The sequence below is a fragment of the Pinus tabuliformis genome, chromosome 1_2 (genome assembly GCF_031772625.1).
Source record: "Pinus tabuliformis cultivar Carrire ecotype Pingquan chromosome 1_2, CPIR1, whole genome shotgun sequence".
Lineage (NCBI taxonomy): Eukaryota > Viridiplantae > Streptophyta > Pinopsida > Pinales > Pinaceae > Pinus > Pinus tabuliformis.
The window spans coordinates 995,812,275-995,835,957 of NC_142298.1; the positions used below are offsets into that span (position 1 = coordinate 995,812,275).

Consider the following 23,683-nt stretch of genomic DNA (forward strand, 5'->3'; position numbering starts at 1 on the left):
GAAAGATTTGGGGAAGGTGAGGTTCGTCTTCTTTAGAGACAAGTTGGGTGTTATGCAAAACACATTCCTAGCTAAGAGGTGTTGAGAAATCTAGGGCATTCAATGTTAACAATTTCTCTGCTTGATAATTGCTTGTGATATGTTTTTACTTCTTAACTTATGATCTTTATTTGTTATCTCCCTAGTGTGTTCTTTTCATGACAATTACCAATAAATAAAGACAATGACACAATACATAGGCTTCTCCAGCTAGGGCCAAAACCTCTCACCTCTTGAGAGAATAACCCAATAAAATTCTTCTTCTAGATCTTCAATTGATAAGTACCAAGATCATGACGCAGACCCTTGACTATAGTATCCTCCCAAGAACCTTGTCACCCACCTTGATGTTCTGCCTCTTCCTTCCTTTTCCTTTCCTCCTAGAGAAACTCGGTCTCTATCTCTTATACTGCACCTTCACAACTTCCCTAGAGAATCTCGTCTCTAGGTCTTTTAGAGAGAACCTCGGTCTCTACTTTGATCACTTAGTAGACTTTCTCTTTTGCTACCCCAGAAGAATTTCATTGCCTTAACTTCGCACTGCCCTGAAGAATTTGGTGCCTAGACTTTGCACTTCCCAAAAGAATCTGTTTCCCAGACTTCACACTACCTAGAAGAATCTGCTGCCTAGACTTCGCACTGGCCCAAACAATTTGCTGCCCAATCTTCGCACTTCCCAGAAGAATCTTCGCACTTCTCTTTTCTTGCTCCTTCTTCGCTCTCCTTTTAGCCCTCTTTCTTCTACCTTCTCTTCACACTTTTTCAGTGAATTCTTGTCCGAATTTGTATGTCTCCAAATGAGGCTGAGTAGGGCTATATTAGTGTGGAAAAAGTCGGGAAAAGGTTGGGAAAAAATCGAGATTAAATCCCCAAAACACGATTTTTTTGGCTGGCTGATTAAATCGGCCGATTTTTTGCCAGTTGAAAAAGTCGGGATTAAATTGAAAAATTCGAGATTAAATCGGGACTTTTTCCAAAAAATCGTGAATGAGGTAGTTTCTTTAACAATTTTTTAATATTTTTTTGAAAAAATCGGGATTTTATTGAAAAAGTTGGGATTTTATAAAAAATGAATATTTTTGTATTTTTTTTTAATTCTGTCGACTTTTTGCTGACTTTTTCAAAAAACTCCCGACTTTAACGACTTTTTCAATTTCTGGACCCTTGCCAATTTAATCCCGAGTTCGACTTTTTCCACATTGCTATATATACTCTTCTTCGCTACCTTTTAGGCCGACTTGACAGCTGGAGTTTAGGCCAACTTCATCTTGTAGTTTCTTCTTAGTTTGTAGGCTGACTTGAAGAGGTTTGGTGACAAGTTCTTGGAGGATACTTTAGATAGACAATATTGACCTATTACAAAGTGTAACATGGCTTCATTTACATGATAAGAACTCTTTTATGACTAGATGAATAAACCTTAAAGATTATCAATGGGAGTCTTGACTCAAAAACAAAATTCCTTGCTCATGAAGCAAGTCAACATAACAATTACATTTTTCTTATTTACATCTCCTTACATAAAATCATAATTACATGTCAGTATGAAGACCGAACTTAGTTACACTTTTCAACACTCCCTCTTAACTAGAGAGCTATTCATAATGGTACCTTAGACTTTCTCAATCTGAAGAATCTCTCACAAGAAGAATTTGGATTTGTAACTCATTTGTATAGCATCATAACAACCAACATTTATATAGCAAGGTCTTGACTAACAACTCTATCTCTCCACAAGATCAGAGCAAAACGCTGGTGAGACCAATGATTTATAGACATACTCATCATTGTCTCTCTTAGAACATACCCCACCCAGGTTCTCTCAGGATATGCTCCATAAGGACTATTCTTTTCTTGGACTCCCCAGTCCCCAAAAGAATATCGGTCCTCCATGACTACTCTTTCATGGGATTCCCTATCTCATCCCACAAGAGCATCAGACGCCAAATGTTTACACAATCCTCTATTTTGCCTTCTCAGGTGAAGCACATAACAACATCTCTATCACTCCTTATACCTGGAGGTTTTATTCCATTAAAGGAATGTACTCATTCTTATCATAGAGGAATGTACCTAAGCTTTCGACTTAGGAATTTTTGAGTTTCTTCCAAGTAAGAAACTTCTTCTCATGCTCCCTCTTGACTGGGGACCTATAGCAACAATCAGTTGTATGAAGAAATCCTTTCTTCGGTGTCATGAATTTCTTTTAAGGAGCCTTCAACCTTTTGGAATTTTTATATATATAGGGCACAGATCATTCATCACTTTTGTTCATGAGTCAGTCATGTCTTTAACTCATCAGAAAGTGATCTAACAGATTTTCCATCTGGCTTTGCTTCATGTCATTCTGCTTTCATGCCATATTTCTCGGAAGGACATTACATCCTTCTATATGATCTGCTTGGAAGTCATTCACAGGTCTTCCCTTCGACAATTTTACATAATCCCATCTAGATGTTAGTTCAAAAATGATCAATGAACACTTCAAAGCAGAGTTACCTCTGTGATAATGTTTTATCATGACATCTTCTTGTAAGTATCGACATCCTGCATACTGATTGACACATCTCCCAGTTATTTAGTGTCAAGGGTCTCTATCTTTTTCCGACTTCTATCAGAGTCATCAGATCCTTTTGGGAGATATTCTAGTCAAATCTTCTTGGACTTCATATTTTGAATGCCTTCTATAATCTATTATCACGATCTCTTCCTTTCTTTTTCTCGCACACTTCATTCCCAAGAGCTTCCAATCAGAGTTCCTTGATTGTAGTCAGCTTCCTTATGTTGCATATATTATGTTGATTTCATCTAGTGTGACTTATGCTATTCTGCAATTCTTCGGAGGAGGAGATCCTTTCTTTTCTTGATCAGATTTCCTAGGATGGAAATAGTGATCCATAATATCTTCAACCATATGACATGACTTTTTACCATAATCTATGTGAGCATACATACCTCATCTTTCTTTCAGTCATCTAGACTTCTTGTAGTAGCTTCATTCGAAAGGACTTTATCCTTCAGACCTGCTTCCCTGTTGTGTCATCATACCATTATTCCTTGAATCCCACAAGTTGGAATTCCTAATGAAAACCTTTTGCTTCCTTTCTTTATCGGTGAATATTTTAATGAGAAACTTGAGGATGTTTTATATCCTCACCTGGCAGATGTTTTCTTCTATGATGATCTCAGTCGATGATGACTTCTACTTCTTATAAATACTCATGAGGTTTCCTAAGAGCTTCCTAATCAGTAGGATTTGTACCAGATATACTTTTGCTTCTCGTGTTGTGAGCTCTTATTTCTAATTCTTTTATTACGATGCTTCTTTTTAATGCATCTTATCTGCTTTACATTGCTTCCTATCTATAACTTACAAGTGAAAGAAACCTTCTAATGAAGAAGATCATCTTTTAGCTTCTTCCTTCTTACGCTTCTTTGTCTCAGGTTCTTTTACTTCCTTAGTAGAATAGTCTTCTTCCCTGTCCCTCTTGCGATTAGGACAGTCTCTTCTGTAGTGTCCAAAATTGTGACAATCATAGCATCTTACTTTAGCCATGTTCTTCTTTTTCTTCTTTGGAGTACCGAACTTTCCAAATCTTTCTTTTTGTTTTGACACTAATTGTTTCCTTCTTTCTGATCTTTCGTCACTTTCATTCTTCATCCTATCTCCTTCTGCCTTGCAGAGAGACCATAACCTGATGAATGGGATAGCTTCCTCTTCCCTAGTGGCCATGAGGTTACCTTGTTCATTAGTTAATGCATTTAGAATAATGGAGAGTATTTCATTATCCGATACTTTGTCTCCCAAATCCTTCAGTTGTTCTTTTATTTGAGATGCCTTAGAGAGGTATGATGATATCCCTTCACCCTTTGATACTTTCAATTTATGAAGTTTAGATCTAAGTGTTAAGATCTTTTCTACCGTGCTTCCAGAGAAAAGTTCTTCTAGCTTATCATATATTTCTCTAGATGTCTCTAGCTTTGCTACATAGGAAATAAGTGAATCTTTGATAGACTCCTTGAGTATCTTTTGCGCCTCGAGATCCTTTTCCATGTATTCAAATAATGTTAGATCTTTGGATGGCTTGGAGACCTTCACATGAACATGATCAATGACTTCATTTACTTCAAGGACAATGTCTATCCTTGTTTTCCAAACAAGGAAGTTTGATACCCCAACCAGCTTTTGATATTCCTTAAAACATGAAGTCATTTTCTTAGACTGTATTATAATAAGAGGTACTTTTGAAGATCAAATCTTCAACTTTGATGGTGAACTTGCTGCTTCTTACTTCAAATCTTTTGGTGAGGGAGGACTGCCTTTTGCTTCAAGAGAGAGGATTGACTTTTCATTCATTCTTCCTTAGATTTGAAGAGCTTCCATTTCCTTTTATGATGTGATGATGCCTAAAGTGCTTCTAGGGTTTTTGCTTCCTTCTTCAAGATGGTTCCTAGTGTGTCAACTTGCTTTGACTGCCCCTTCTTGTCTTCAACACCTTAGCTCTGATACCATGTTGAGAAATCTAGGGCATTCAATGTTAACAATTTCTCTGCTTGATAATTGCTTGTGATATGTTTTTACTTCTTAACTTATGATCTTTCTTTATTATCTTCTTAGTGTGTTCTTTTCATCAAGATAATTACCAATAAATAAAGACAAGTGACACAGTATATAGGCTTCTTCAGCCAAGGACAAAACCTCTCACCTCTTGAGAGGAAAACCCGATAAAATTCTTCTTCTAGATCTTCAATTGATAAGTACCAAGACCATGACATGGACCCTTGACTATAGTATCCTCCCAAGAACCTTGTCACCCACCTTGATGTTTTGCCTCTTCCTTCCTTTGCCTTTCCTCCTAGAGAAACTTAGTCTTTATCTCTTATACTACACCTTCACAACTTCCCTAGAAAATCTCAGTCCCTAGGTCTTCTAGAGAGAACCTCAGTCTCTACTTTGATCACTTAGTAGAGTTTCTCTCTTGTTGCCCCAGAGGAATTTCATTGCCTTAACTTCGCTCTGCCCAGAAGAATCTATTGCCTAGACTTTGCATTGCCCAGAAGAATCTGCTGCCCAGACTTCGCACTTCCCAGAAGAATCTTCGCTATACCCAGAAGATGGTGTCCGAGAAGAATCTTTGCATGACAGATCAGTGGTAGTTTCGAGATGGATCTACAAGATCAAATATGCTGCAGACGGCAGTGTTGAGAAATACAATGCCAGGTTTGTGGCTAGTGGGTATGCTCAAAAGGAAGGAATTGACTACGAGGAGACCTTCGCCTTGGTAGCGAAGTATACGTCTATTAGGACTGTGATATCTCTTGCAGCTCAGATGGGATGGGAGATTCATCAAATGGATGTCAAAACGGCTTTTCTGAACGGGGTAATAGAAGAAGAGGTATACATTGAACAACCAGAGGGCTTTGAGACACATGAGAAGAAGTCTCATGTATGCAGGTTGAAGGAAGCCTTTTATGGGCTGAAACAGGCACCTAGAGCATGGTATGGTCAAATCAATGGCTACTTGCAGAAGATGGGATTTGTCAAGATTGATGCAGATCCAAATCTCTACTATCTAGTTGTAGCGAATGAGCCGCTAATCTTAGTATTGTATGTAGATGATCTCTTTTTGACAGGATCATCCAAGCTCATCGGGCATTGCAAGAAGAATCTAGCCATAGAATTCGATATGAAGGATTTGGGATGAATGCATTATTTCCTAGGGTTGCAAGTTTGGCAACAAAAGGGAGAGATCTTCCTTGGGCAAGGGAGATATGCTACAGAAATCCTGAAGAGATTTAGGATGGAGGACTGTAGACCCATGGCTACTCCAATGATCACCAATTGGAAGAAGATTGATGCATCAGAAGACAAGGATGTTGATCCCACCCTATACAGACAGCTCATAGGGTCCCTGATGTATTTGGTCAATACCAAGCCAAACATTTGCTACGTTGTCAACATCCTCAGTCGGTTCATGGTGGAACTAAAGAGGGCGCACTGGGCAGCGGCCAAACATGTTCTCAGGTATTTACAAGGAACAATCGATTATGGACTCTTGTACACTAGGAGTAAGGATATCATATTGAGTGGATTTACTGATGCAGATTGGGCAGGAAGTTCAATGGATCGGAAAAGTACCTCTGGGTACTGTTTCAACATTGGATCAGGAATGACCTCCTGGTGCAGTAGGAAACGAAAGTGCGTGGCTTTGAGGTCATCTGAGGCAGAATATATCGTGGCAAGCACAACTTCGTGTGAGGCCATATGGCTTAAAAAACTGCATGTGAACCTATTCAGAAGGAATATGGAGGCGACCAGGATTATGTGCGATAATCAGAGTTGCATCAAGCTCTCTGAGAATCCAGTGTTTCATGATAGGTCGAAGCATATTGATATCCGGTGTCACTTTGTAAGACACTGTGTCCAGTGAGGAGCTGTACAGTTGAGCTACACCCCTACAGGGGAACAGGTGGTGGACATCCTCACCAAGGCCCTTGTAAGGACAAAGTTTGACTACTTCAGGGAAAAGATGAGGATGGTAAAGAACCCGTTTCAGTTGCAGAGATAGGAGTGATAGCAGCACGGATGCAGAGGGAGTTGCACTGCGGATGCAGTGTTGGGAGAAAGGACCAACAACAACACGGATTCAGAGGGAGTTGTTGTACAGATGCAGTAGTGGCAATAGCAGAGCCATGGGCAATAGTACATGATGCAACAGTGTAGAGGATGTTGGGCGGGGAGGCTTAACATCAGCGCAGGGACTGATGCCGGATGATCAGGGTGATACTTGGTGAGGAGTATTACTAGAGCACAGTGCTTGTTAAGAGGGAGTGTTGATTTGGGGTAGCATCAGATGTGCTCTAGCCACGAAAATTAGTGGAGTGGCTAAAATACATGAGATCTCCAATACCCAGAAATGGTTTGGGCAGATTTTAAATAGTTTGGGAGATATTAAAATAATTATTATTTTTAATGAAGTCCCTAACTCTAAACTTAGGGAAAATAAAATATTAATGTGAATTAATATAACACTATGTTAAAAGGGTCCAAAAGTCATAGATCAAGCCAGAGTTAATCTTAGTTTTTGATTAGGGACTTAATCTCGGCCGTTGATTTGTCAACGAGAAAAATATAAGAGGAGGCTTGAATGTTACTTGGAGGATAGACTGAGGGAGACTGGTCAGTTCAATTTCTGGAGTGGGGTTAGCTAAAAAATTCGAGCTAGTGGTCTGGTGAGCAGTCAGGAGGCAACAAGTACGGAACAGAGAGAAGGGATCAACCATTGGAGACCAGTGCTGAGGCACGAAAGGCAGACACAGGACATTTCAGGGAGACGCAGAGGCAACAAGAGACTGCGCAATCATTAGAGGGCCTGCATGAGTGACACAGAGAGGCCTAGGGCTGATGCAGTCAAGCAGGGGTTGACACAGAGTGTCTAGGAGCCACACACAGGTCAGCTAAGCTGACGTTGGGACTAGGAGAATTGCTAGATAATTTTTCTCTCTGTGGGTAAGCCATTTTGGCACCTTGTTGTACTGAAGTATGGCTGAATAACAAAATCCTCCCTTGCTGCACCAGTTTTCCCACATTGGGTTTTTCCGAGGACTATTGTCCAAAATATCTGTGTCAATGTGTTGATTCTTGTACATGTGTTTGTTTCTGTATTACTGTGTGATATCTGCAGCATAATTTATTTTAATGTTTATTAAAGGAATTTCATAGATAGCTTATTTAAGAATAAGTAGGAAAAGTAAATCAAATGTTTTAGTGATAGAATTTTCACACTGCAAGTGTCAAAGTTTAAGGGAGGGGTGGGAGTGGCTTTGCCACTTGACCGTCTTGACTCACCCTTCAACTCGGTGTTATCCATTTGACAACTCATGAGTCAATTCATGAGTGGACTCGCCCCCCCTTAACTCACACTTTCCTGCAAGTCAACTTGACCTCGTTGGCAACAAACTCGACCTCCAATTTTCCCTTGTTATCGTGACTTCAACTCGGCACTTAATTGTTTCTTGAGTGCCTACTCACTCCTCTCAAGTGATTGAGAGCTTTAGTTGACTAGAAACATGTTTTCGACATGTTCCCAGTTATTTAATATCCTGATTTTTGATAAAGAAAAATTAATATTTTCTACCCCAAAGTGGGTACTAAGGTAATGTTGGTACTCTGAGCATGAAAAATGAGTACCTACATGCCATATGAGTCTTCCTAGTACCACATATTCATTTGCTACATAAATTTTAATTAAAATTTCTTGTCCTGTGAGAAATTTTTAATTATTAAAAATTCCTACAAAAAGCTAATGCCTGTGAGACTCAAGATAATGTTGAGCACGGTAATATAATTGACCGTAGACTTAGAAAACACACTCAAGGCCTAGTTTTGATGTAGACACACTCCTGCTTTTCATGATGCGAGTGAGAAAATTCAACTAATTATTTGTCGTTTAAAAGAAAAAATAATTAATTAAGTCAAAAAAACGCTCTGGAGCAACTTCCTTAGTAACCAGGTCCCAAGGGTCTTAGGATTTTACACAATGTTGTTAAAAGCGCGATCGGGTTTAAATCGGCGCCGAGAATAAAGTGGAAAAAATCGGCAAAAGCGGGAAAAAAGCGGAAAAAAAGCAGGAAAAAAGAGTTTGGCACAAAAATATTCATTTTTTTTCATTTTTTTTCAATTTTTTTAATATCTAAACCATCTACAACATAAAATAAATACATTGACACATAAATATGATAAAAAAACTAATATATAAGATGTTTAATATCATTTCTAGTGCTAAAATCACACATAACATTGAATCATGTCCTGAATAGTAAGTCCTGAGTCCCAACTCAGCCTCAAAATATCAACAAAAAATATGATAATGTATCTCATCATGTCATAATGTCATATACAATAAAATGAAAGTCTAATCCTATTGATTTCCTCTGCCCCTCTTGCGAGAAAATGGCACAACTTTCTCTTTTCCTCTAGATGTAGAAGCTGGTGCCTGTGCTGGTGGAAATGGCAGTGGAGTCTGACGTGCTCTAGAAGCTGAAGAACTAGTAGTAGCAGCTACAGGAGGCTGAGGTAGACGGAGACCACGTCCTCTACTGGTGGTAGTGGTAGCCCGGGTAGGCGGTGTCACCTCCTCCTCCTGCTCCTCCTCCTCCACCTGCTCCTCCTCCTCCTCCTGCTCCTGCTCCTGCTCCTCCTGCTCCTCCTCCTCCCCCTCCTCCTCCCCCTCATCCTGCACTAACCAATCATCAGTGGGATCCATGAGAGGCCTCTCGGTCTCAACCCTCCATTCAGCAGTGGTGTCAATCCCATCCAATGAGATGGCTTCCGTATCAGGTGTCCTCTCTAGTTGTCTCACCCACAATCGAAGATTGTAGTAGACATAGACCATGTCATTAAGTCTATGGGACTCCAACCTGTACAAAGTTCATGAAATAATAATTAATAATTAATATTATAAAAAAAATATTGTTTAAAACTTTAATGAATTCAAAAATTTATTTGGAAATTTGCAATATTTTAAATGTTTAAGTGTTAACCTATTGCGCTTCTTGTTGTGTATTTTTTCAAATACACTCCAATTGCGCTCACATCCTGAGGAGCTGCATGTTTGGCTGAGGATGCGTACGGCAAGCTTTTGCAAAAGGGGTACTCTGCCACCATACATCTTCCACCATGCGTCTACAACAAAATTACAAATAAAGTTTTAAATAAACATAAGAAAAAAATGGAATTTGAAGAGACAATGAAATTTGAAACAAAGTTACAAAGTACAAACTAAAAAATACCTGGCATTTTAATCGTCCTATCAGTGACAGCAATCTCAAAGCCAAATGTGCCACCTGACATCTTATATGTCTCAATTTGTCTAGAGATCTCTATACGTTGTTTTGGAGATCTCACCATCTTCTGGACACAGGTTAATAATCCTTCCACGACCTCAGCATCAAAACCAAACCCACATGCATAAGAAAATGCAGGGTTCAGGAAAAGCCCAGCAGCATGAATGGGACGATGGAGTGTGTTGTTCCATCGCTCATCAATCACTTCCCATAGAAGGAGTTGTCTCTGAAACCCATCATCTCCCTTATCATCATAGTAGGACCGAATGGCTTCTTTGGCCCTGTCCATGGCTTCATACAAATAGCCCATTGCGGGCTTCTCACCATCAACCAACCGAAGAACCTTTACCAAAGGTTCAGTAACAACGCACACCTCCTGCACTCCCGCCCAGAAGTCTTCCTGGTATGAAACTAGTCTGCACACGGCCTCTCCTTCTGGTTTGCGGCTCATTGACGAAGCACGCCACTCCTCTGAAAGAAACATTCTCTTCAAATCCCACATAGAATTCAAGAGGGATTGAAGAGATATGAAACTCGTCGCAAACCGTGTAATGGCGGGGCGCACCAACTCTTTGTTGTTGGTGCATTTTCTCATCAAGCTAAGCACAGATGTGTGATTGTAAATAAATTTTGTGATGCTTTTTGATGAGTCAACAATATCTTTGACAAAGGGAATTTTCCCTATGTCCTCTAACATCAAATCAATACAATGGGCAGCACAAGGTGTCCGAAATAAAGTAGGATGCCTGTCCATAAGCATTCTACCAGCAGCAACATAATTTGCAGCATTGCCCGTTATGACTTGGACAACATTTTCTGCACCCACCTCCAAAATAAACACATCCAACAAATCACATAAAGTTCTTGCATCTTTGATTTGATGAGTTGCATCAATAGATTTGATAAACATAGTCCCCTTGGGACAACTAACCAAGAAGTTTATAAGGGTTCTCCCCTTTTGGTCAGTCCAACCATCTGACATAACAGTGCATCCTGTTTGTGCCCATGATGCCCTAAAATCCTCCAATCTTTGGGTGCAGTCACGCTTTTCCTCTTGAAGAATCCGGCCTCTGAAATCATGAAGAGAAGGGATTTTGTACCCCGGGCCAACACTGGCAATAGCATCAACAGTAGGTTGGAAAAATGGATTATTCCTTACAATGCTGAAAGGAATATCACTCCAGAGGAGAAATTTTGCCATCAACCTATCAGCTTGTTCTTTTTCAGTTCTTTTTAGCATTGAACCGATAGTTGGTTGTGAACCAGGTGTGGTTCGAGGAACAAAAAATGATGATGCAGCTACCGGATTGACTGACGCTGCAGTAGAACCAGTGCCACTTGGCCCACTTCCTTCAGCTGACCTTTTTAGTTGCCTTTTGAGTTCTTCTTTGGCCTCTCTAGTGTGCTCTAATTCTCCCAATGCTCTCATGGCTCTTTGGATAATTTCAGGATTTGTATTTGTACAGGGCCCCACATCACGTCCAGGGATTTGTGCAAGGTGGAACTTCAACCTGTACACCCCCCCGAATATCTCCTTTCCACACAACTTGCAATTCAAGTTTTGTCTATCATTCGGAGCTTTAGGTTCACCATATTCCTAGAAAGGATCCAATTTCCTTGGCATGTTTGTTTTTGAATTTTGAATTTGCAAACCTATGGAAAAATAAGGATTAGGAAATAGGAATTTAGGATTACATAATACAAATTACAATTTAGCATTTACAAAATTACAAGTTAATTATTTCCAAAATCCCAATTTCCAAACCCAAGTTACCCAACCAAATGCCAATGGCAAATGCCAAAAAACAATGAAAATTCAAAAAACATAAACAATGTTTAAAAAAAATGAGAAAATAAAAATAAAAAATTGGTTCTCATAGTCATAACAAATTACCCATCCCAAATCAATGAAAAATTACAAAAAATTCTTTAAAAACAATGAAAAACAAAGTTTTTAAAGAAGCAAAACAAAAAAAAATTAATCTACATACCGTTTTTATGGACAAATTGGTGATCTTGTCTTGGATTTCTCCTAAAAACACTTGGATTCGCTCCCAAACTCGACGGAAACCCATCAACTCCTCTCCCTCAGCTCTTCTCCTCCTCCTCCGCGCGGCGACAGCATAATGACATAAAAAAAATTCGTTTTTGCCTATTAAAAGCCCGCTGCCCGCGCATCTGACGCGATTTTTTCGGAAAAAATCGCTATAAAAAAATGCCGCGATTTTTTGGGATAAAAATCGCGATTTAAGCGGATTGGTGATAAAAATGCGATTTTTTCAAAAAATCGCGATTTTATCGCGATTTTAACAACACTGATTTTACATAAGTTCATCATGCTAGTGACATTTTTTACAATTTCTCCATGGGGCACGAAGATTTCATAGAGAAAGAAGAGATAAGAGTAGAGGAGAGGGGCAAAATTGCCCTACAAGACTTTTAGAATTGAAAATTTGACTTGTGTCTTGTCCATTGGGCAATGGAGTTCTCCTTTATTTTCTAGAAACTAAGCAAGTAACAGGTAGCAGTTCTTATATATTCTAAACATGGTTTGCACGTTGAAGGATTTGATCCCTCTCAATGCATGATAGATTTGGAGATAGGAGATAAGAGGGATATACAATAGTTATTCTACAACGCAGTGCCTTAATTATATAATTCTATGTTGTTCTATTATAGACTTGTGTTATGTTTCTTTATATTCTATTGTGGATATTATGGGCTATTGTGAATATTGTAGTGTTGTGTATGCATTATGCTTCTTGTACACTAATGTTGTTCTAGTTTAGCAATCCATAAAGTAGTGATTATCACAAGTAAACATAAGCTAGTACCTTGGACATTGGATGCACATTTCTTTGATGATTCCAAGTCTTTCTTACTGTATGTGCATTCATTTTGCTGAAAGTATTAGATCAAACTTTTCTTCTCCTTATTGCTTCAAAAGGCATTTCTTTACCCTCAACTATGTTGAAATATTTATATAATATTACCAAAGAAGTCAAAGTTCACGTAATTACAAATTTGACTATCTAGACTATTCAGGCTAGTAAAAGCCATTAAATTCAAAATTTGATTGAGGTGTTCAAGTTTCGTCTCCTAGTTGAACAGTGGAGGCATGCCAATGGTCCTCATGTAGAAGTAAAGCTTTTAGTAATATTTATGATGTATAATGTATTATCATCCTCGTTGTTTATTATTATTTTCAACTGTGTGCTAACATAGATCCCTGAAATTTGTTGGCAATGCAGGATGCGGCTTCCTTATGCAAGGTTATCTTGGAAAAAAGATATCAAGGGCGTGTTTTTATGGGTTGTGATGGATGCCCTCTATCCAGGTTTGTAAGAAAGGGATGCAGTTGCAAAGAATGTTCAAAATTAGAGAGAACTATAAATATATGGTTATTTTTATGAAGAAATAATATAAAGTTTATCAATAAAATGTTTGTTTTTCTAAAAGACCTTACCTTTAAGGTCGGTTATAGTGTCCATTAGTCTTTCTGAATACAAGAGCTATGATGGCTAGAAGTCTTGGTTATCAAAAAAATTAAGTAAATAATTAAAGATTCTACTACTAAAGATCCTTTGTAAAAAGTGAGTCTATAATAGTCTAGAGACTGAGGCAAAATATAGCCAATGTTGGGAAATCAAATGAAATTATTTTAATGTGCAAAAATAATCCTTAATGGTTAGTGGAATTGTAGAAGTTGTACCTAAACATCTAAAGATGATAAGAGTATATTGAACAATGTTTTTATATCATGAACACAATAAGAAAATAATAATAATCTCAAGCTACTTCTAGAAATAGTACGTGAATGAGAATCCAAGTAGAACTATTGTAAGGCTTCAAGGTGACAAGATAGGCTTAGTGGGGATACTCAACTTAAGAACAGGGCTCACCTAGCACAAACAAGGCAACGTGTATTGTTACCCATCGCTAGTGGGTGACCCTATGGATGATCCTATCAGGAAGAGATCATCCACATATAATACAAGGACTAGAGGTTCATTGTGTACAACTAGATAGTAGAGATTAGGATCTGCATCACTCTTGACGAACCCCATCTTCTGCAAGTAGCCATCATTTGACCATACCATGCTCTAGGTGCATGTTTGAGCCCATACAAGGCTTTCTTTAATCTGCATACATGAGATTTCTTCTTATTTGTCTCAAAACTTTCTGGTTGTTCAATGTATACTTCCTCTTCTATTACCCCATTCAAGAATGTCATTGTTGATTTGGGGTAGTATCGAATGTGCTCTAGCCACGAAAATTGGTGGAGAGAAGCACATGAGATCTCCAATACTCAGAAATGGTTTGGGCAGATTCTAAATAGTTTGGGAGATATTAAAATAATTAATATTTTTAATGGAGTCCCTAAGTCTAAACTTAGCGAAAATAAAATATTAATGTGAATTAATATAAAACTGTGTTAGAAGGGTCCAAAAGATATGGATCAAGCTAGAGTTAATCTTAGCCGTTGATTAGGGACTTAATCTCGGCCGCTAAATTGTCAACAAGAAAAGTTTAAGAGGAGGCTTGAGGGTCACTTAGAGAACACACCGAGTTGACCAAGAATTAGATTTCTTGGGGCAAGGCTTGTTGAGGAAATCGAAGGAGTGATCAGAGTTGCAGCTGAGGGGCAATGAATACAAAAGCAGAGAGGTAGAGAGGGTACCAGGAGCATCAGGGCAAAAGTTAGGAGAGAGGGATGCAGAGCCAGCTAGAGGCCACGCAGAGCTAGTCAGGGCCCACATAGAGGCAGCCAAGAGCTGCGTAGTGCTAGAGAGAGCCAGCGTGGGTGACGTAGAGGCTCTAGAGGCTGATGCAGTGCCTCCAAAGGTTGACACAGGGTGAGTTGGGGTGACACTGGGCCAGAGAGGCTAACGCAGTTCCTAGAAGCAGACGCTGGAGAATTTGTGGGGCAGATTGGAGCTGAGAGTTATGGGATTGTTCATCTAGGGTTTTTAGCCATAATACCTGTCTCTGACTGAGAGGTATTACTGCCGAGATCATTCTCTATTAGGTGAGCCAGTTTGGCACATAGATTGTATTCTGAAACTGCTTAATAATAAAACCCTTAGATAGCTGCATCGATTTTCCCGCATTGGGTTTTTCCGGGGACATTGGTCCAAAAACAATGGTGTCACTTGTGTGCTTGTTTTTCCTTCAGTTGATGATCTGTAATGTGTTGAGCATGTACTTGAATTTATTTTCAGTATTTACAAGGTAAATAACTTGTTAATTAAACAGAACAAGTAGGCAGAAATAAATCAAAAAGTACATGAAGGATTTCTAACAGTTAAACTTAGAAATTCCAACATGGTATCAAAGCGTGGTTGCAGATCACAGGAGAACTGAGGACATCAGCTAAGCAAAGCAGCAGCAACAGAAATAACTGTCCCGAGTGATAGAAGATGTTCCTAGCGGTGAAGTAGCGAGGGAGAGGTGATGCAGCGCTTGCATCATCAAGTTTGAGCCAGGAGGAGGATCAATGCAGTGGCAGAAGGGAGCAGACCTGACCTACGCAGTGCTCAGTCATCCTTCTCAGTCAGGAAGGATTGATGCCAGTACCCAGGAGGTGCGGATTTTGCTGGTGCCGGGATTGTGCAGAGCCTAGAAGCTTTAACCTTCAGTTTGTTGAGGCATAGGAAGTTGTGGGTAAGCTGCGGAGTGAAGTTGGTGGGGTACTGTGGTTAGAACGGTACCTAACAAGGTAAGACCAAGGAGGAGAGAGTTGCTATGGAGGATTTCTAGCCAAGAAATCCGGATCAGTGGTGCAGCTGGATTAACGATAGGAGTGAGGGCATCTCGACATTGGTAGAGGGGTTTCCAGGAGGGATATCAAGGCTCAGAGGGAGTCACACTAAGAACTTCTAGAAGGGAAGTAAAGGAGCAGGGAAATGGCAGTGAACGGGGTAAGAGACTAGGATAGACTGGACGGAGCCTCAAACTTCGTAGTTTGGAAGGCCAGAATCTTGTTCGTTCTAGACAGGAATCATCTCAAACACTTTGCCTTGAAGATGATAGTGATCCCAGTTGACCCGGTTGAGAACGACAAGTACGAAGAAGCAATGGTGAGGGCCAAGAGCATCATCCTTGACAGGGTCAAGGACCATGTAGTACCACATATTGACGAAATGGAAATGGCAATGCGATGTGGGAGGCCCTGACAAAATTGTATCAGCATACTTTCATGCAAAGGAAGATGGTACTAGAAAATGAGTTGCGACCATACCAGATGCAGAAGGGAGAAAAAATCAACACCTTCCTCAGTCGATTGAAGGAGATCCGGGATCAGCTAACTTCCATAGGGGCCACGTCGAATTAAGAATTGATGGTGAGGACAGCCCTGAACGCAGTCTCAGAAGACTGGGAGGTGTTTGTCTAGAGCATACTGGGCAGGTCGATCCTTCCAGATTGGGAGGAACTGTGGGCGGGCTCCTCGCCAAGAAGAGATCAGAAGGCTGACCAAGGCAGGAAGCAGCGGCAATGGGGTCAGAATCAAGAAGGAGGAAGAGGAGGATGCTGCCCTAGCATTTGAGGGAAAGTAAGAGAAACGGAAGAAGGACCTCTCCAAGGTCAAATGCTTCCACTGTGAGGAACAGGGTCACTATGTGATCTAGTGTCCAAGGAAGAAGAGCAACAGAGAGGCTTTTGAGACCAAGGCCGCGCCAACAAGGGCAGAGAAGGAAGTGGAGAAAGATGATGACTGCGCCATGAGTGCTCACACGCCACTTGAGAGGAAGTGGGGAGACATCGAGCTGTAGTCAAATCGATTACAGGCAATGAGGGGCAAGATCCTTGAGGTACCCAACCTCTTGGATTATACCTTCGCTACAGAATCTCGAAAGAGGAGTAACAGTATTGGTGGATGTCAGTAGAGATGGATGCGAATGGAGCAGCGGAGGGAGCTACAGTGCAGGAGTCCTAGGATAGCGTGAGGCAGCAGTGCGAGGTGCATGGAGTTGTTGCAGTAGTGCAGAGGTCAGAGAGGGAGCACTTGTCAGCGACAGGAGTTTCAGCATCATGGGTGTCTCTAGCCTGACAAAGATGTCAGAGTTGGGAGATCAGTTACTTACTTCTCAGTAACTGAGTTGCAGTGCAACAGTTAGCAGTGGCAATGCTATGGGTAGCATGATGCAGCATTATGAGAGGGGCTGCTATACGGATGCAGCAGTGGCAGTGGAAGGGCCATGTGTAGCAGTACATGATTCAGAAGTACAGAGGATGTTGGGCAGCAGCCCTAGCATTAGCACCAGGACCAATGTCGGATCATCAGGGTGATACTCAGTGAAGAGTGTTACTAGAGCACACTCCTCGCTAAGAGGGAGTGTTGATTTGGGGTAGCATTGGATGTGCTCTAGCCACGAAAATTGGTGGAGAGGCTAAAGCACATGAGATCTCCAATACCCAGAAATGGTTTGGGCAGATTCTAAACAGTTTGGGAGATATTAAAATAATTAATATTTTTAATGGAGTCCCTAAGTCTAAACTTAGCGAAAATAAAATATTAATGGGAATTAATATAAAGCTGTGTTAGAAGGGTCCAAAAGTCATGGATCAAGCCAGAGTTAATCTTAGCCGTTGATTAGGGACTTAATCTTTGTCGTTGAATTGTCAACGAGAAAAGTATAAGAGGAGGCTTGAGGGTCACTTGGAGAACACACCGAGTTGATCAAGAATTCGATTTTTTGGGGCAGGGCTTGCTGAGGAAATCGAAGAAGTGATCAAAATTGCAACTGAGGGACAGTGAATACAGAAGCAGAGAGGCAGAGAGGGTACCAGGAGCATCAGCGCAGAAGCCAGGAGAGAGGGACGCAGAGCCATTTAGAGGCCACACAAGTAGACAGGGTACCAAGAGCATCAGCACAGAAGCCAGGAGAGAGGGACGCAGAGCCAACTAGAGGCCACACAGAGCCAGTCAGGGCCCATGCAGAGGCAGCCAGGCGCTGCGTAGTGCCAAAGAGAGCCAGCGTGGGTGACGGAGAGGCTCTAGAGGCTGACGCAGTGCCTCCATAAGTTGACACAGGGCGAGTTGGGGTGATGTTGGGCTGACGCTAGGCTAGACAGACTGACACAGTCCCTAGAGGCAGACGTTGGAGAATTCGTGTGGCAGATTGGAGCTGAGAGTTGTGGGATTGTTCATCTAGGGTTTTTAGCTGGAATAGCTGTCTCCGACTGAGAGGTACTACTGCCGAGATCATTCTCTGTTGGGTGAGCCAGTTTGGCACCCAAATTGTATTCTGAAACTTCTTAATAATAAAACGCTCATATAGTTGCACCAGTTTCCCCGCATTGGGTTTTTCCGAGGACATTGGTCCAAAAACAACGGTGTCACTTGTGTGCTTGAGCATGTACTTGTATTTATTTTCAGTATTTACGTGGTAAATAACTTGTTAATTAAACAAAACAAGTAGGCAAAAATAAATCAGAAAGTACATGAAGGATTTCTAACAGTTAGACTTAGAAATTCCAACAGTCATATTGACATCAATCTGATGAATCTCCCACCCCATCTGTGCTACAAGAGATATCACGGTTCTAATAGATGTATACCTAGCTACTAGGGCGAAGGTCTTTTCATAGTTTATTGCTTCCTTCTGAGCATACCCCTTTGCCACAAACCTGGCTTTGTATTGCTCCATGTTGTCGTCTGCAGCATATTTGATCTTGTAGATCCATCTCGAACCTACCGTTGATCTGTCCTGAGGCCTAGGCACCACTTCCCAAACATAATTCACCATTATAGAGTTGTATTCCTCCACCACTGCATCCACCCATACTTGATGTTGAACGACTTCCTGAAAACTGAATGGTTCCCCAACTTGAGCTACTAAGGCCTGGTATCTGTCTGGCTGTCTTTGCTCCCTTTTACTATTCCTGGGTGCACCAATGAATTCTTTTGCATCACGTAGAATCTGTCAGAGTTCCTGGCTCGTTCTTACTCTAGTAGTAGGCCCATCTATCAAGTCTTTATTTTCCTGTGATTCCTCTTATTCTGAAGGAGAATTTCTGGTACTAGCTTCCACTGGTTGAAGTGGTTTAACCAACGATTCATCTTTTGACGTCTCCTTAGAAGGCATTTCTCGATATTTTCTAAAAGCTCTATCCTCCATGAACTTTACATCTTTTCGTACTACTACCTTCCTACTCCCTGTAAGATAGACTCTATATGCCTTAGCATTCTCGCTATATCCCCGAAGATATCCTTTCTCTGCAGTTTGATCTAACTTCTTCCTCTTCTCCTCGGGTATACAACAATATGCCAAACTCCCAAATATTCTGAAATGACTAAATTTAGGTGTATTCTCGGTGAAGACCTTCTCTGGAGTAATCTTGCCCGATGCCCTATGAGGAGTTCTATTTTAGACATAGAATGTCGTGCTGCATGCTTCTGCCTATAGGAATTTTGGCATATCCTGATCATACATCATTGCCCTAGTTGCTTCCACAATAGTCCTGTTTTTCCTTTCTTCTACTCCATTCTGCTCTGGATTGTAGGGAGTTGTCCACTCTCTTCTAATGCCCTCCTTAGCACAAAAATCGATGAAGTCCTTGTCAACATGCTCTCCACCATTGTCTGAGTGCAACACTTTTATCTTCTTTTCTGTCAGGTTCTCTACTAGAGCCTTGAACTCTTTGAATCGACCGAAAACCTCATCTTTGGTTTTCAGAAAGTAGATCCAAGTCTTCCTGGAATAGTCATTGATGAAGGTGACGAAGTATTCAGCACCACTAAGAGCTTTTATGGACATCGGTCTGCCGATGTCTGAGTGTACCAATCCTAGTACACTCTTGGCCCTATTGTTACTTCTTGGAAACGGTGCTTTGACATACTTGCCCAGAGCACACCCTATGCATACATCATCTTGTTTAGTACTAAGATCTGAAACTCCTGTTATAGTTTTTCTTAGAATTCTCAGAGTCCCATGGTGCAAATGTCCCATCCTTTTGTGCCATAGTTCATTCAAATCCTTGTTTCCATTACTTCCTATCAGTGCCATTGTTAGGCCCCTATACTACTAGTGTAACCCCTTATTGTTATTAGTATAACCCACTTATTATATTGATGTACCCATGTAGTGCCCATATTGTTACTATTGTGCCCCATAGAAGCCCACTATTGTTATTATTGTGCCCTTACATTATTATTGTTATGTCGGCTCTGATTATGTTATGACCCCTTAGACTCCTATATATAGAAAGGAGGTCTTTTCATTTGTATCATCCAAGAATTGTTCATTTATGTAATGTAAAGGAGGTTGCCCCCTCGAAGAGGCTGAATTCTAAGGCGTTGATCTATCTTTTCTTGAGCTGGTTTCATAACATTTGGTATCAGAGCTTTGGATTCTAGGATTTCGCTGCTCCAAACAGGTCATCGTGGAATTTTCGCTATAACTTTTTTCCTGTGACGTTTCAGAAGTCGCAAAAAAAACCCATTTAAGAAGAAATCGCGCTGAACCTTGGGTCCGAATTTCAGAGCTTTTCGCTCGATATTTGCAGAGATATGATCTGAGGAAGTTGGTCTTTTTGCAGACTCCTGAATTACATTCAAAACAGGTGACCTGGGGAAAATCGTCATAACTTTGTCTCTGGGCATTGGATTGAAAATTCGTAAGAAGGTACAGAAAGAGGACGGACTGTAGTTTCTTGTATATGTTTTTCAGAGCCAAAGGTCGAAACAGTGACACGTGGCACGTCGTACAAGTTCGCTCTACTGAGCTAGTCTATAATCCGGTCACTGTGGGAGATTTGGCATAACTCTTCCTTGGAGAATCCAATTTGGGTCAGACTTGTGCATTGGAAAGAGGACATATAGGGCTACTGTAGGTCACAATTTCAAAACTTAAAAATCCAAAAGTACGGAGTTATAGTCGTTTCAAGATCGAGCTCCTAAAATTAAGAAAAAGCAAGATGAGGAAGTTTGATGGCAAGGATCCGGTAAATTGGATACTTCAAATGGAGCAATATTTTGATCTACATGGTGTACCACTGTTACAAAAGGTATGTATTGCATCTTCATATTTAGAACCGGATCAATTTTTATGGTATAAAGGGCTTTGTTCTCGTAAACAACTTGTTACGTGGTCAATTTTCACGGAGGAAAAGATAGCACAGTATGAGGATACAAAGAGCAACACCTTCTTTAGAGCAACACCACAACAATTGGAAAGACTAAAAGGGCTTTGTGACATAGTGGAAAGCAAAATTATGGAAACCAGGAAGTGTACCCCTCACAACTATAAAGATGGAAGTGTTGTTTCTCCTAGCCTTCCACAACCTACAAAGGTTACACCACAACAATTGGAAGAAAAAAGAGAAAAAGGGCTTTGTTACAATTGTGATAGCAAATGCACTAAAGGTCATAAGTGTGCTGAGAAGAAATTATTTTACATAGAATATGAAGAGGAGGAAGAAAATGATCAAGAAACATCAAAAGAAGAAGATATACGCCAGGACCCCACCCCAGAGAAAGAAGAAATGAATCAGACCATATCTTGTAAAGCATTGGCAAGAATTACCATTCCTCAAACTCTTAAGACAGAAGGACATATCAAAAAGAAAAAGGTGCAAGAAGTGAAAGATCACATCGAGAAAGAAGAAATGAATCCAACCATATCTTGTAATTCATTGTTTGAAATTACCACTCCTCAAACTATCAAGATAGAAGGACATATCAAGAATAAAAAGGTACAAGAAGTGAAAGATCACATCGAGAAAGAAGAAATGAATCCAACCATATCTTGTAATTCATTGGTCGGAATTACCACCCCTCAAACTATCAAGATAAAAGGACATATCAAGAAGAAAAATGTTCAAGAAGTGAAAGATCACATCGAGCATCAAGAAATGAATCCGACCATATCTTGTAAAGGATTGGAAGAAATTACCACTCCTCAAACTCTAGAGATACAAGGACATATCAAGAAGAAAAAGGTTCAAGCAGAGAAAGATCACATCGAGCATCAACAACAAGTTCTCCAACTTTTAAAGGATAACGCCACTTCGGTGCAAAATCGAACGAAACAACAGGCAGATCAACATCGTAGTGAAAAATGTTTTGATGTAGGTGATTGGGTATTTTTACTGCTACATCTCAAGGAAGCTGTTTATGAGAAGAAAATATTGGCAATACTACATGCACTTAAAAAATGGCGACCTTACCGAACGTGAAGATTGTTCAAGGATGAGGATGTGGAAGCATTTTTTCGTGCTATTTCTATTATCCAACCAAATTGGATAAACGAAGCAAGGGATGAATGGAAGAAGGACGAAGAAGTATGGCCACTTATTCAAAAGTTGCAAAAGATCCCAATTCAAACAATATTTCCAGAAATTGAAGAGGAAAGAAAAATCATATTGGAACCTGGAGCAATCACAAAAACAAGAATCCGACAGCTACGAAATCGATCAATTTCAGAGTATCTCATCAAGTGGAAGAACTTACCCGCTGAATATTCCACATGGGAGGACAAGAATTTTATGCAGAAGCATCAAGAACTACTCAAGCGTTGAGGACAACGCTTTTTGAAGGAGAGGGGCATGTTAGGCCCCTATACTACTAGTGTAACCCCTTATTGTTATTAGTATAACCCACTTATTATATTGATGTACCCATGTAGTGCCCATATTGTTACTATTGTGCCCCATAGAAGCCCACTATTGTTATTATTGTGCCCTTACATTATTATTGTTATGTCGGCTCTGATTATGTTATGATCCCTTAGACTCCTATATATAGAAAGGAGGTCTTTTCATTTGTATCATCCAAGAATTGTTCATTTATGTAATGTAAAGGAGGTTGCCGCCTCGAAAAGGCTGAATTCTAAGGCGTTGATCTATCTTTTCTATCTTTTCTTGAGTTGGTTTCATAACAACCATTGGTGATTCTAGCTGCAACTTGTTACTTCTGATTCCAATTGGGACCTTCTTTTTCCAATTTGAGTGTTCGACGTATACTTTCTCCTTAATAAAGAAAATGTCATAGCCCTTGTTTTGAAGTTGAGATATGGAAAGTAAGTTCATCCCCAGTCCTAGCACATGTAGCACATTCGTAGCTCGGAATGGCTCTCCTGTTTCTGTTTGAAAAACTATAGTACCTTTCCCTACTAGAGTACACTTTGCCTTATTCCCCATGGTGATCTGAGAAATCATTCTTTCTTCTTGATAATCTGAAAAACATTCTCGGATTCCTGTCATATGCCGAAAGCTCCACTATCTATATACCAAACCTCCGAGAAGGTAGAGCTTGCTACGCAAGCAACTTCTTCTTCCAATTTGGAAGCCAACATAAAATAATCGTAATTTCTGTTTCTTGTGCATTCTTCTGAAAATTTGCACGACTCTCCTTGAGTGGATGCTTCTGCATCATGTTCTTGACCCATAATTGATTTTCCCTTCTTGTTGCCGAATCTTTCCTCTGATACCATGTGAAAATTTCTAAACAGAAATTCTATTACTGTAGCAACTAATTTTTTTCACCTACTTATTATCCCCGATAAGTTATTTATGAAATCCCTTCATTAAATATTAAAATAAATTCTACTATAGGTATCACACCATTATACAAAAACAAATATATGCATAAGAATCAATCACATCAACACAGTTATTTTTGGACAATTGTCCCCGGAAAAACCCAATGTGGGAAAATCGGTGTAGTAGAGGAGGGTTTTATTAATCTTCAGCAACAATCGCTTTTACAGAGAAATTTGCATAGACACTAGGAGAAAAACACCTAAGACTATTCTCTGAGACTTTCTGACACCCTGGAGAGATTCCTTTCTCTACT

The 23,683-nt window shown here is 40.1% G+C and overlaps 2 protein-coding genes across 2 annotated transcripts in view; one reads left to right on the top strand and one right to left on the bottom strand.

The window, feature by feature from the left end:
* The window catches only part of LOC149209415 (uncharacterized), a 309,539-nt gene that overhangs the window by 177,933 nt on the left and 107,923 nt on the right, over positions 1-23,683 (top strand). The window contains exon 7 of the mRNA XM_089396368.1: positions 13,137-13,222. Within this exon, the coding sequence (XP_089252494.1) occupies positions 13,137-13,222 (86 nt within the window). The remainder of the gene's footprint in view (positions 1-13,136; positions 13,223-23,683) is intronic.
* On the bottom strand, positions 8,828-9,720 carry LOC149209416 (uncharacterized). Its single transcript, XM_089394262.1, has 2 exons — positions 9,583-9,720; positions 8,828-9,459 (listed from the first exon to the last, which is right to left on the bottom strand). The coding sequence occupies exons 1-2, from the start codon at positions 9,708-9,710 to the stop codon at positions 8,961-8,963; spliced, it is 627 nt and encodes a 208-aa protein (XP_089250388.1). The 5' UTR covers positions 9,711-9,720; the 3' UTR covers positions 8,828-8,960.

Excerpts from the sequence above, each read along its gene's own strand:
- LOC149209416 (XM_089394262.1), bottom strand. The coding sequence starts at position 9,710 with ATGTATGGTGGCAGAGTACCCCTTTTGCAAAAGCTTGCCGTACGCATC. Across the intron at positions 9,460-9,582 it reads CACAACAAGAAGCGCAATAG|GTTGGAGTCCCATAGACTTA; the intron begins GTTAACACTTAA and ends AACTTTGTACAG.